The 12,043-nt window shown below is 53.4% G+C and overlaps 2 protein-coding genes across 4 annotated transcripts in view; one reads left to right on the top strand and one right to left on the bottom strand.

The window, feature by feature from the left end:
* Positions 1-5,114, top strand: part of Plbd2 (phospholipase B domain containing 2) — a 20,429-nt gene extending 15,315 nt beyond the window's left edge. For both annotated transcript variants that reach the window (XM_026778387.1, XM_005371863.2), the window contains 6 exons: positions 2,383-2,543; positions 2,745-2,840; positions 2,973-3,044; positions 3,654-3,806; positions 4,264-4,426; positions 4,580-5,114. In XM_026778387.1, the coding sequence (XP_026634188.1) occupies positions 2,383-2,543; positions 2,745-2,840; positions 2,973-3,044; positions 3,654-3,806; positions 4,264-4,426; positions 4,580-4,747 (813 nt within the window). In that variant the 3' untranslated portion in view covers positions 4,748-5,114. The remainder of the gene's footprint in view (positions 1-2,382; positions 2,544-2,744; positions 2,841-2,972; positions 3,045-3,653; positions 3,807-4,263; positions 4,427-4,579) is intronic.
* A 519-nt stretch (positions 5,115-5,633) lies between these two features.
* Sds (serine dehydratase) overlaps positions 5,634-12,043 on the bottom strand; it is a 9,725-nt gene continuing 3,315 nt past the window's right edge. For both annotated transcript variants that reach the window (XM_005371862.2, XM_013355459.2), the window contains exons 3-8: positions 11,258-11,297; positions 10,899-11,038; positions 10,723-10,814; positions 9,956-10,183; positions 8,121-8,245; positions 5,634-6,859 (exon numbers count right to left, since the gene is read on the bottom strand). In XM_005371862.2, coding sequence (XP_005371919.1) covers positions 6,654-6,859; positions 8,121-8,245; positions 9,956-10,183; positions 10,723-10,814; positions 10,899-11,038; positions 11,258-11,297 — 831 coding nt within the window. In that variant the 3' untranslated portion in view covers positions 5,634-6,653. The remainder of the gene's footprint in view (positions 6,860-8,120; positions 8,246-9,955; positions 10,184-10,722; positions 10,815-10,898; positions 11,039-11,257; positions 11,298-12,043) is intronic.

The raw sequence follows: 12,043 nt of genomic DNA, 5'->3' as shown, positions 1-12,043 counted from the left end.
CCATCCATCACCAGATGAAGGTTCTATGATGATATGCAAGATATTTGTCAGTGTTGCTATAGGATAGGGTCATTTCAGGTTCTTTATCCTCAGCTGTCCAGGGAACTAACTGGGGACCTCGGCTTGGGCTCCTGGGAGCCTTGGGTTTTTTTTGTGTTCGGCATAAACACTTCCTTTCTGCCAGTGACCTTGCTCTCTGCTGCCTTCCCCTCTCCCCACCCCCTAACCTGGCCACTTTCTGAGAGCTGCTGTTCACAGTGCCTTGCTTCCCTGCTCTTCATTCATTCATTCATTCCTGCTGTTCACAGTGCCTTGCTTCCCTGCTCTCTGGCTGGCATCCAGGCCCCTTTAGAAATCTGTTCCTGGCGCTCAAGATTGCAGACTGATGCTGCCAGGAGACGGACTTTGATGCAGAAAGCGCTTCGGTGCAGCGGATGCTGGGGCAAAGCAGACGTAGTGGGGTTCATGCCTCTTTGTCTTTGCTGTTGCTTTTCCCTAGTGTAGGAGAGACTTGTGGGGTGGGGTGGGGTGGGGATGGAGACACAGGAGCCTCAGGCCAACAAATCTTCCCCTGCCTGTCCCCAAGGATCGTGTGTGTGTGTGTGTGTGTGTGTGTGTGTGTGTGTGTGTGTGTGTGTGAGAGAGAGAGAGAGAGAGACAGAGAGACAGAGAGACAGACAGAGAGAGACTGAGACTGTCTGTCTGTGTCCGTCTGCACATGTATGGTGGAACCTTGATCCTCTTCACTGGGCCAGCATAGGAGACCATCCACCCCTTTGACAGTGTAGAATGCTAGGGGCCTTCTCAGACTTCTGTTTTTGTTTTATGTCTTATGTTTTGTTTTTTAAATGTATTTAGTGTGTATGTATTTGGTTTGGTTTGGTTTGGTTTGGTTTTTTTCGAGGCAGGGTTTCTCTGTGTAACAGTCCTATCCTGTCCTGGAACTCACAGAGATCCACCTGTCTCTTCCTCCCGAGTGCTGGGATTAAAGGCATGTGCCACCACTGCCTGGCTATTTTTTATTTTTGTGTTTTTGTTTGTTTGCTCTATTTATTTATTCAGGTTATTAAGGCAGTGTGTCACTTTGTAGCTAGGCTGTTCTGGAGTGCAGCTCGTAGCCCAGTCTACTTGGGAGACTGAGGTTGTGTGCCCGGGCAGTCTACTTGGGAGACTGAGGTTGTGTGCCCGGCCAGGCCCAGCTTAGATGTCATCTTCATTTCTCTTCTCTTTTATTCTGGTTTTCTGGGGCAGGGTCTCATGTAGCCCAGGCTGGCCTCCACTTCCCTAGGACAGAGGTTAAGATAGGCCCCAAGCTCACTATGTAGCGAGGTTTCCTCGAGCTCCTGTCTTCCTGCCTCCACCTCCCTAGGACTGGGGTTAAGACACGTATGCAGCACTGTGCCCATCTCCGATGTCCTCTGTAGAACACTCACTTATGCTCACACCTGGACTCCTGGCACTCAAGAGGCCGAGGCAGCAAAATCACCAAGAATTTGGAGTCAGCTTGGGCTACAGTGTGACACTGCAGATGCCCCCAAAATAGACAAAACCCTAACACTAAAGTACTGTCCTATGTGGGTCCTGCCATTTGTTGCCTCTTTTTAGCCTCCTCATATAAAGAAAGACTCAGACCAGCATCCTTGGGGGCACAGGGGACTAAATTCTGACTTCAGGCTGGGGGGCTGATCACCAACCATGACCAGCTGGCGGACTTGTCTTTTAGTTTTTCTGGGTCTTGCATACCTGTCTTCCAGAGGAGGGTAGCAAGAGCTGACGGGGACTCAACTGTGAGATTCTCCCACAGCAGGGCCACCCACCAGCTGCCAGGATGTCGCTGTTTGAAAGTCAGGTTTCCCAGGCTCTGCTTGACTATTACGAGTTCTGTTCTTTGGTCTAAGACAGGGTTTACTCTGAGGACCCGGCTCGCCTGGAGCTCACCATAGACCAGGCTCACCTTGAACTTGTGGCAAACTTCCTGCCTCTGGCTCCTGCCTGAGTTCTGGGTTATAGGCATGTACTACAACACCTGGCTGGTTCTGCATTGGTTTTAACAATGATGTTAAGTGGAAGAGGGCATGTTTATGTAGACACATGAGGGCCCCAGGGGGCCGTGAGGTGAGAGGTTTCATAGGCCTTGTGACACCAGACAGAGCAAGGTGGCCTGGGTTCTTAGCAAGGTCTCTGACAGCAATGTCAGGTGAATAGCCTCAAACCATCAGCTCTGTCTGTTGAGCTGAGTCTCCCCCAAACCAAGTACTTTTCCAAGGAATCCAAGAGGGGTGTTCACTAAAGCAAGTTAGGGTTGTAAGGAAAGCATTGACTTCTGAGCCAGGACAGGATGAGGTTGCCCTGTGGATCTGCAGCCCACCTTGTCTCTCACAGGTCACCCTGGAGACCACCATCGGCAACAAGAATTCAGCCCTGTGGAAGTACGTGCAACCCCAGGGCTGCGTGCTGGAGTGGATCCGAAACATCGTGGCCAATCGCCTGGCCGTGGATGGGGCCACCTGGGCAGAAGTCTTCAAGCGATTCAACAGTGGCACGTGCGTGTGTTCCTGGCCCCATACCCCCCTATTTGGAGACCATCGGGGCTCTGGGACCTTCTGCCCAGCCCCTTCTTGAAAATGCTTACTGGGGCAACCCAAGCCCTTTTTTTGTTTTCTATTTGGGTAAACTGGGGCTCACCAATGAAAGAATTTTCTTCTATCCTCTCCTGTAAGCCATTCCTTCCTTGTGCCTGGCAGGTATAATAACCAGTGGATGATTGTGGACTACAAGGCATTCATCCCCGATGGGCCCAGCCCTGGAAACCGGGTGCTTACTATCCTAGAACAGATCCCGTGAGTCCTAGGGGCAGAGGGAGGAGGGTCCCTGACGGGTGCAGGTGGGAGGCTCAGGACACAGCACAGCTCCTGCTCAGGGCCCTCGGAGCTTGTCCCCTCACTTGCTTTGTCCCTCTCTCTGGGTCTCAGGGGCATGGTGGTGGTGGCCGACAAGACCGCGGAGCTCTACAAGATGACCTACTGGGCTAGCTACAACATCCCGTATGTCCTTCCTTTTTCCACCTCTACCCCCATCTGACCTCCCTGAGGCAGGCTCCTTCCCCAGGTGGCATCTTAAACACGCAGAGCAATGAGACCTGCCCCAGCCCCTCTCCTGCTGTTAAAGTTCTACCTCATATGTGACCTCCAGTTCTGGTACTGCTGCAGGGTGTCTTTGGATGGACACACCTTGGGACTGGATATTGCCACAAATTCAGCTGAACCTACCCCCATCTCCTGAGAGATGGAGATGCCCATGCAGTACCCAGCCTGGGTCCCTAAATCCAGTCTTAGCCGGGCTCCTCCGAGCTGCCTTGCAGCCCGTGCTTTCTCAGGATGTTAAGGACCTGCCATTGGGTGCTTGTGACCATGATACCTGAGTGTAAGAGCCTGTTCTCGTTCTCATTCCATAGATGTGGAAACTGAGGCAGGGATCCTGGCTCATCCATAGCTCCTTGGTCAGAGAATTCTGAAATAGACCCCAAAGCCCAGGTTTATCCCCTACAGTACAAGAGGGCCTTGATGCAACCTGATGTGGCCCTGACAGCAGCTGCACCGTGACAGTCAGTCATGGCCAGTGGGAGTCGTGGGTGACCACCCTTGTCCCAGCAGGTTCTTTGAGACTGTGTTCAACGCTAGTGGGCTGCAGGCCTTGGTGGCCGAGTATGGAGACTGGTTCTCCTACACTAAGAACCCTCGAGCCCAGATCTTCCGGAGGGACCAGTCATCCGTGAAGGACATGGACTCCATGGTCCGGCTCATGAGGTGGGTCAGCAGAGTCCTGGCTTGATGCGGAGAGTCACGTGTGTGTCTGTGACAGTTAGTCTGCAGGTGGGCCTGCTCCCTGCCCTCCTTGGGGAACCCCTTTCTCCTGGGAGGTGGAGATGCCTGCCTAGGACCCAGACTGGAGCTGAAGTGTGGCGAGGCAGCCTGAGTCCCCACACATGCTGTGGAGTAGACCAGGTGTCTGGTCTGCTTGGTGGAGGGGCCTGGAGAACCTCCCCCAAGAAGAGCCAAGTGACCAGCCTGGGGGATGACCCTTGGAGGTGTGAGGATAGGCCACATCTGGGACTGGGGTGACCCTGTGGAGGGGTAAGAGTGGGCCGTCTCTGGCCATACCTGAGTTATGGCTGGTGCTGGGAGAAGCCTAGGAAGTTCAGGAAGGGGTCAGAGCCACCCACCCTTTCTGCGGGCTTTTCGCATCCCTTCCATCTGCACACAGGTACAATGACTTCCTTCACGACCCGCTGTCACTGTGTGAAGCCTGCACTCCGAAACCCAATGCGGAAAACGCCATCTCTGCCCGCTCTGATCTTAACCCTGCCAATGGCTCCTACCCGTTTCAGGCCCTGCGCCAACGTGCCCATGGTGGCATTGATGTAAAGGTTCGCCACCCAAGCCAGCTGCCACATTGCCTGGGGAAGGGTGGGTGGGACGGATGTAGGATCGGGTCAGACGGGTCAAGGTGAAGGGATACCTGCTTTGGGGTCAGCCTTAGAATGGTGCTCTGACTCAGTGGCCTGCTCTCTGACCTCCAGGTGACCAGCTTTTCCCTGGCCAAGCACATGAGCATGCTGGCAGCCAGTGGCCCCACGTGGGACCAGTTACCCCCTTTCCAGTGGAGTAGATCGCCATTCCACAACATGCTGCACATGGGCCAGCCCGATCTCTGGACATTCTCACCCATCCAGGTCCCATGGGACTGAGAATCTGCCTGCACCCAGTTGCCTTCACTCTGTGTGGCCACCCACCCTTTGGGGCTCTGGTCTGGATGGTCTTCTCTGCAGGGACACAGACCCAGCGGGCTCAGAGCTGATTCTCTGCCCCCTCACCGCTCTTGCTCTGTGCCTGTCACCAGTGGGCTGGGGCTTATGCTTGGCTGTGGGCCTGGTGGGATCCTGGGTGTCATTCTCCTAATGCTGGTCCCTCAGTGTCTGTGTGGGACTCCGATAGGGCTCATGGTTGCTGTAACTACTAGCCTGCGGGCCTATCACCTCAGGGAACAGTCCGTGTCCCCTCTGGGCAGCTTTCCTGAGGTAGAAGCTTGAAAACAAAAACCAAAGTTTCTGGCTGCTGGTAGCTGGAGGGTCTTGTGTTCTTTCTGCAGGAGGGGTGCACCATCACCCTGTTCTCCTGCCCCGCCCCCAGCCCGAGCTTGCCCCTGGCCTCCTGGTAGGTGTCCCTGGCTCTGTTCCAAGGGAGCCAAGCATGGGCTGTACTCCCACTGAGTAGGGGGGTCCATGGCCATGCTGTGTTTTGTGAGGCAGCAGTGAAGGTCAGGGCCCTGTACCATGCCCTGCCCATTGTTCTCTGTCCTTTCACTCCTGTGCCAGCCCACTTACCACTGTCCACTGTCTGTCTGCACAGCAAGCCACCCGCCCTCCCAGCACCCATCCTTACCTACTCACCCAGCCAGAACCGCACACCCTTTCCTTTCGGTTCTGAGACAGCCCTTGCTCTGTAGCTCAGGCTGGTCTGGATTTACATGTGTGGGCCACCATGCCTGTTGTCTGCTTTTCATCTGTCAGCCCACCAGTCTGCCTGTCCGCTTGTGTGCTCCTCCCTGTGTGTGCATTTATCCTTCCCTGTCAGGCCTCTGTCCATCAGCTCTTTCTCTCAGTAGCCATCTCACATGGGTCCTACTCTGGCCTGCCCTGCTGACCACCAAGATCCTAAGTCCTGTTGTGAGGTCCAGAGATCCACAAGAAACAGAGTCCTCCCTGTTTGGTCTCACAGGCTGAGAACTCAAAACCTGTGAACCAGAGGTCTGGGCTCTGGTCCTCTTCCTGCCTAATCTGTTGGTGGGGTCCTGGGAGATGGGCGCTGCACTCCTGGAATATAGGCTTCACCCTTGCTCATAGTAGATCCTCACTGAACCCTCAGTACTTGGACTTTGTTAGGAAAGTGAGGGAATGTCCCTTTGTGATAGGCACAAAAGCTAACCGCACTGATGTAGAACAGCGTCCTAGAGCCCTGCCATGCTGGGGTGGGCAGTGGAGTGAAAGACCTGCTCTGCCAGTGTCTGGAGGTCCTGAGCGGAGTGGATGGCTCTGCCCCAGCCAGCCCAGTGCCTGTCATGTATTTTGGGTTTTGCTGGAAGGGGAGGTCAAATTCGCTTCACCTTTCCTGCCCTGCAGACAAGAGTACAGGGTTGGTTTTCTTGCACATGGGTGGGGCTACTGGTGTTTTAAGGATGTCCTTGTCCTGTTAGTAAGGACTTCATGTTAGAATGTGGTGGCTTTGTCTGTGCATCTCCCAGCCACTTTGCCCCTACCCCAGGTCTCTATGGTGAATGTGTGGGTTCCACTCTTACACCAGCCCACTGGGAGACCCAAGTGACTAGTACGTGGGTAGGGAGCATTGCTCCTCTGGGGGCCAGGGCAGCTGTGGCAGCGTGCCCGCAAATGCCCGTTACAGCAGCACTCTGGAGGCCGGCCAACTTACGCTGCACGTAGGCCGCATGTCAAGAACAAACAAAACTCTAAAGTCTTTGCTTTATAAATATATATATTATTTATTTACAATGAAAAAGTGCACATTATAAACACGGGTAAAGGAGGGTGGGGCCACTGTCAGGTGCATCCTCTGCCCACACTACTTAGGGGTGCGGGGTCACTTGGGCAGCCCGTTCAGACCGAGCTGTGCCTTGAGAGCCTGCAGCTGGGCCAGGCTGATGTTGCTGCCGCCACACACGACTACCACCAGTGAAGCCAGCGGCCTTGGCAGCCGGCCCTCATCCTGCAGCCTGCACACCACGCCACTGTACACTGCAGCCAGAGCTGCACCGCACGCTGGTTCCACTAGGATCTTCTCGTCATCTGTGGGGAAGGGGGCTGGTCAGCTCTCAGCACTGTGGCTGGGACTGTTCAGGCTGAATCCAGCCTCAGTTTCTTCAGCCTGTGCTAAGAGTTCTCAGGAGCCTGAGGGGAGTCACAGGTGCCTAGGTGTAGGGCAGCAAGCTGTGGTTATTAGTAGCTGACAGTGTGCCATTTTTCATCCTTTTTGGCCTTTTTTTTCTCTCTTTGAGACAGGGTTTCTCTGTAGCCTTAGCTGTCTTGGAACTCACTCAGTAGACCAGGCTGGCTTTGAACTCACAGAGGTCCACCTACCCTTGCCTCCCGAGTACTGATATTAAAGGCTTGCACTACCACCAGGTTCTTTTTGACCATCTTGTTCCAGGCTGAACCAAGAGAGTTCCATTATAGACCACTTCCGAATCCAACTCATCTCAATGCTTGCCCTTCTGACTGGCTACCAGGAAGCTCAAGATGGACATTTGAAAGGCTGGTTGTCTTCCCTGCTGTCGTGGTTACCAGCCTCACTTTTTTTTAATTATTAAAATGTTTTTCATTTATTTTACATACTGACCATAGTTTCCCCTCCCTCCTCTCTTCCTGCTCCCTCCCCTCCACTTCCCTCTAATCCTCCCCCCTCAACCATTCCCTGTCCCCATTCAGAAAGTGGTAGCCTTCTCATGGGAGTCAACAAAGCATGGCATACCAAGTTGAAGCAGGACCAAGCTCCTCCCCCTGCACCAAGGCAGGGCAAGGCAACCCAGCATGGGGAATAGGTACCGAAAAGCCAACTCAAGTTCCAGGCACAGGTCCTGACCCCACTGTTAGGAGCCTTACACACAGACCAAGCTGCACAGCTGTCAGCCACATGCAGAGGGCCTAGGATGGTCCCATGCAGACTCCCTAGCTATTGGTCCAGAGTCAGTGAGCTCCCACGGGCTCTGTGGGATCCCCTGTCATGACCTTAACCCTCTGCCTTTCTCTCCAGCAGGACTCCTGGAGCTCAGCCCAGTGCTTGGCTCCCAGGAATCCACCAGGATGACCCCAGCTAAGACTCCTAGCAGTAGAGGAGAGGGTGCCTGACCTGGCCATCTAATGTCACCAGAGGTGACTACCCTAATTGTCATGGAGAGCATCCATCCAGTAACTGATGGAAGCAGATGCAGGCTCACTGATGAGTGACTTCAGTGTTTCTTCTTACCACTGACTAGCTTTAGCTTCCACTCAGGAGCGAGTCTAGTCCGAGGAGGGAAAAATGAAGGGCGAAAGGTCCCTCGGTACGTACCCACAAACTTCTCAATAGCGGACACAGCCTCCCGGTCCGAGATGACCTCAGAGAAAATGGGGTGTTCGTAAAACAGCTTCAGGGTCTGTGCCCCCACAGTGTTCACACCCAAGGCCTTGGCAACACTGGGAGATGGGAGTGGGGAGAGGAGTGGGAGACAAGGCAGAAGGATGCACGTAAGAGGCGGGAACTACAGGTGAGGGGTGGGATTGGGCAACCCCTGCCCAACTCGGGAGCCTGCACAGTGGTCTCCAACATCGCACTAGCCTGACTCCGATGTGCCCTGTCCCCAGCCTGTAGCCTTGACCTGCTTTGTTTGCTTGCTTCCTGCCCCAACCTGCCAAGCTCAAGGTGAAGGCCTCCTCTTCCAGAGGGAATCCCTAGTCCCTCGGTTTACTTGAGGTTTTCAAATAGTCCCCTCCCATCCTAACATAGGGAGAGCTAATCCTTACTAAAGGATTAGGTGCCACACACTTCCCAAACTCAGTTTTAAAAAATATTTATTATGTACACAGTGTTCTGCCTGCATGTTTGCCTGCAGACCAGAAGAGGACACCAGGTCTTATTATAGATGATTGTGGGCCACCATGTGGTTGCTGGGAATTGAACTCAGGACCTCTGGAAGAGCAGCCAGTGCTCTTAACCTCTATGCCATCTCTCTAGTCCCCAGACTCAGTTTTATAGAAGGGGAATCAGGAACAAAGGTGGGGCAGGCAGTGGATGCCCCAAGGTCACATTAACTTAGGGGCTAAAATGGCTGCTTGAATGCCCCCTACTGCACCCATACTTCATGGCAGGATGCCAGTCCCAACAGTGACATCATTCCCAGAAATCTTGAAGAATCCCTTACCTGATTCAGCCTTCCCTCCCTCCGACAGAAAGTATCGTCTCCCTAGAAGTCTCTTCTACAGCCCTCAAGGATGTCTGGTGCAAACCTTGTCCAGCTTCCCTTGCAGCTAGGTGTGGCTGTACAACTAAGTTCTGCCCAGTGGGCAATAGAGGAAACATAGACAGCTGACTGCTGAGGGTTGGGCTGAGAGTGCTATGTGCCAAACAGCTTAGATAAGGTAGACCAGGTTTAACTCACTCGATCATGGGTTTGCTGAGGCGTAACCCTACTGTCAATCAAGGAGCAGCCCCACTTTGTCTTTAAAGTTTGGGTGTGTCTGCTGCGCGGTGGCTCACACCTTTTATCCCAGCACTTGGAAGGCAGAAGCGGGCGGATCTCTGTGAGCTTGAGGTCAGCCTGGTCTACAAGAGCTAGTTCTAGGACAGGCCCCAAAGCTACAGAGAAACCCTGTCTTGGAAAAAACAAAACAAAAAATTTAGGTGCATCCTTCTGCCCTCACTTCCTGTTTTCAGACGGAGTGTGGCTGTGCTGGCTGGCACAAAGGCAGCCACTTTGGGCCCTAGGTCAGCACAGGCAGCGTGGTGGTGCAGCAGACTCAAGGAACTTGGCCCACAGCTTCAAGGAGCTGTCTCTAATAGGCTTTTTTCTTTTTCTTTTTTAACTAGGGAGAAACAAAGTTCAATTTTGTTTAAGCTTCAAATCTGGGGTTTGGTTATAAATTCTTGCGGGCAAGAGGGTGTTTTATTTCCCACCCTGTGTCCAGGATCAGCCAGGGTCTTACATATTTTGGAGGCCAGATAAGTGTCAAGCAAAGCAGTGAGGCATGAGGATCTCAAGAAGTGTACGGCATTGCCCACCATTATCCACACAGAGACTCGTGTTCAAGGCCCAGGTGTACCATGCATGTGCCTGGGTAACTTAGGGAAAATGGTCAAAGCCTCATTTTCACTGCATGCACAACAGGGAGGTAGGTGCCTGGACTCACCTCGTGATCTTGGGCAGGGTGACCAGCTTCCCTTCCTTGATGGCAGCATGGAAGCTGTGGGCACCGAAGGTCTCCATGGCGATGACAGGCACATCCTCCCAGCCCACCTCTTGCAGCCCCTGGACGACTCCACACAGCAGGCCCCCGCCGCCAACGGAAAGCACGATGGCCCCAGGCTTGGCACTCAGCGTCTCCTTCAGTTCCTTGATAATGGAAGTGTGGCCTTCCCTGGGCAGGAGAAGGGTGGCAGGTCAGGGCTTCCTAAGACACAACGGGTGGTTGAAGATGCCAGATGAGGTCTGTATTTGCTTTCATCCCAGGCAATGGTGGCCTTTGGAACTGGTCTCTGCCCTCTCCCCACCCAGCCATAGCCTCACTGAACTCCTTATAAGTGACATTCCCTCAGGAGAGCGGAGGGCTGCGGGAGTAGGTGGACTAAACCCCCACTTTCTACCCATCAGTGGGTACAGTCCCTGGATGCTCATTCCCCACAGACTCTCAGGGTCCCCAGGGCCCGAGGTTCAGTTGCCCATGGCAGATGCTAGCGCTTCATCAGTGCATCACCACCTCATTTGTTCCTAGTCACCCCCGGATGAGATGATCTCTCCAAATCTCTATCTGGGGACACCCCTCCCCATTGCTGATGTGTGCATCTGGATGCTTGTCTATTCTTTCCTGTATACATTGGGTGTGCAACATGGAGAGCCAGCGGGAATTACGCATTAAGACAGATAGGTGCAGTAAGGAGCGGGGTGGCCCCACCTTACCAGATGAGCGGGTCATCGAATGGATGGATGTACACCCAGCCCGGGTTGTTCTTTTCTAGAGCCTTGGCCAGCTGGATGGCTTCATCCAACATCTGCGGGAAGAGAATGCAATGATGGGGGCTCTGTCCAGCCGTCAGGAGCCCTCTCAGCCCTGCCCCCTGCCAGTCTGCACTCACCTCTCCCACAACTTCAACTGTGGCACCTTCATTCTTGAGCCGCTCAATGGTGAGGGTGGGTGTGGTGCTAGGTACAATGATAGTGGCCGGGATGCCCAGCCTTCTGGCAGCATAGGCCGTTGCCATGCCTGCATTGCCCGCTGTCAGGGTAGCAATGGAAGGGGTGTGTCTGGGACCCCAGGTGGAACTCATCGTCCCTTTCCTGTCAGGCTCTGGACTCCCCTCTCCTCCTAGGTGGCCTCTGGACTTCTTTAAGTGGGTTTATTGCTGCAGAGACCAGGGCCCAGAGAGGTGATGCACCTGGCCTCAGGACACACTGTCCAGGACAGGAAGGGAGAGAAAGCCTCCTGACCACTTACCTGAAGAGCAGACAAAATGTCTATAGCCTTGTGCTGCCCTCTGTGGAGACAAGAGGAGGAGTCAGGCTTCCTCTCTGTCCCTACCTAGGCTTGTCCCTCCCACTGGGACTCACTTTCCTCCTCTTGGTGTCTGAACTACCCTCCCTTGGGCATGTCTTCCCAAGGAGACTGGCTGGGGCAAGAGAGAAGGTGTCTTGAGGTATTCTCGTGGGCTGGCGCCCCATTGCCAGAGGGAACCCTGATATGTGTAGCCTACTCTAAAATTATTTTCTTTTTAGATTGTGTTTTTTTTATGTAAGATTTATTTATTTATGTGTATGTGTGCACGTGTTACCTGCAGGAGGCAGAAGAGAGCACCAGATGACCCGAAGCTGGAGTTACAGGTGAGCCAACAACTCAGATGCTGAGAGTGAGCCCCAAGTGTTCCTAACTGCTTAGCTAACTCTCCCGCCCAATAGTTATTCAATTCTGTTTATGTGCACGTGAGTGTAGTTGTTCTTGGAGACCAGAGAGGGCATCAAGTCCTCTGGATTTGTGAGCCACCATGTGGATACTGGGAACTGAGGTTCTCTGCAAGAGCAACCAATGCTCTTAATTGCTGAGCCATCAGAATTCCAGCCCTTAAGATTATTATCATTATTAATTATTATTTTGTTATTATTATTAGAGACAGGGTCTTTTTATTTATTTATTTTTGGTTTTTCGAGACAGGGTTTCTCTGTGGATTTTGGAGCCTGTCCTGGAACTAGCTCTGTAGACCAGGCTGGTCTCGAACTCACAGAGATC

This window comes from Microtus ochrogaster, unplaced genomic scaffold (genome assembly GCF_000317375.1).
Source record: "Microtus ochrogaster isolate Prairie Vole_2 unplaced genomic scaffold, MicOch1.0 UNK132, whole genome shotgun sequence".
Classification (NCBI taxonomy): Eukaryota; Metazoa; Chordata; class Mammalia; order Rodentia; family Cricetidae; genus Microtus; species Microtus ochrogaster.
This window is presented reverse-complemented; position numbering and strand designations above follow the sequence as displayed.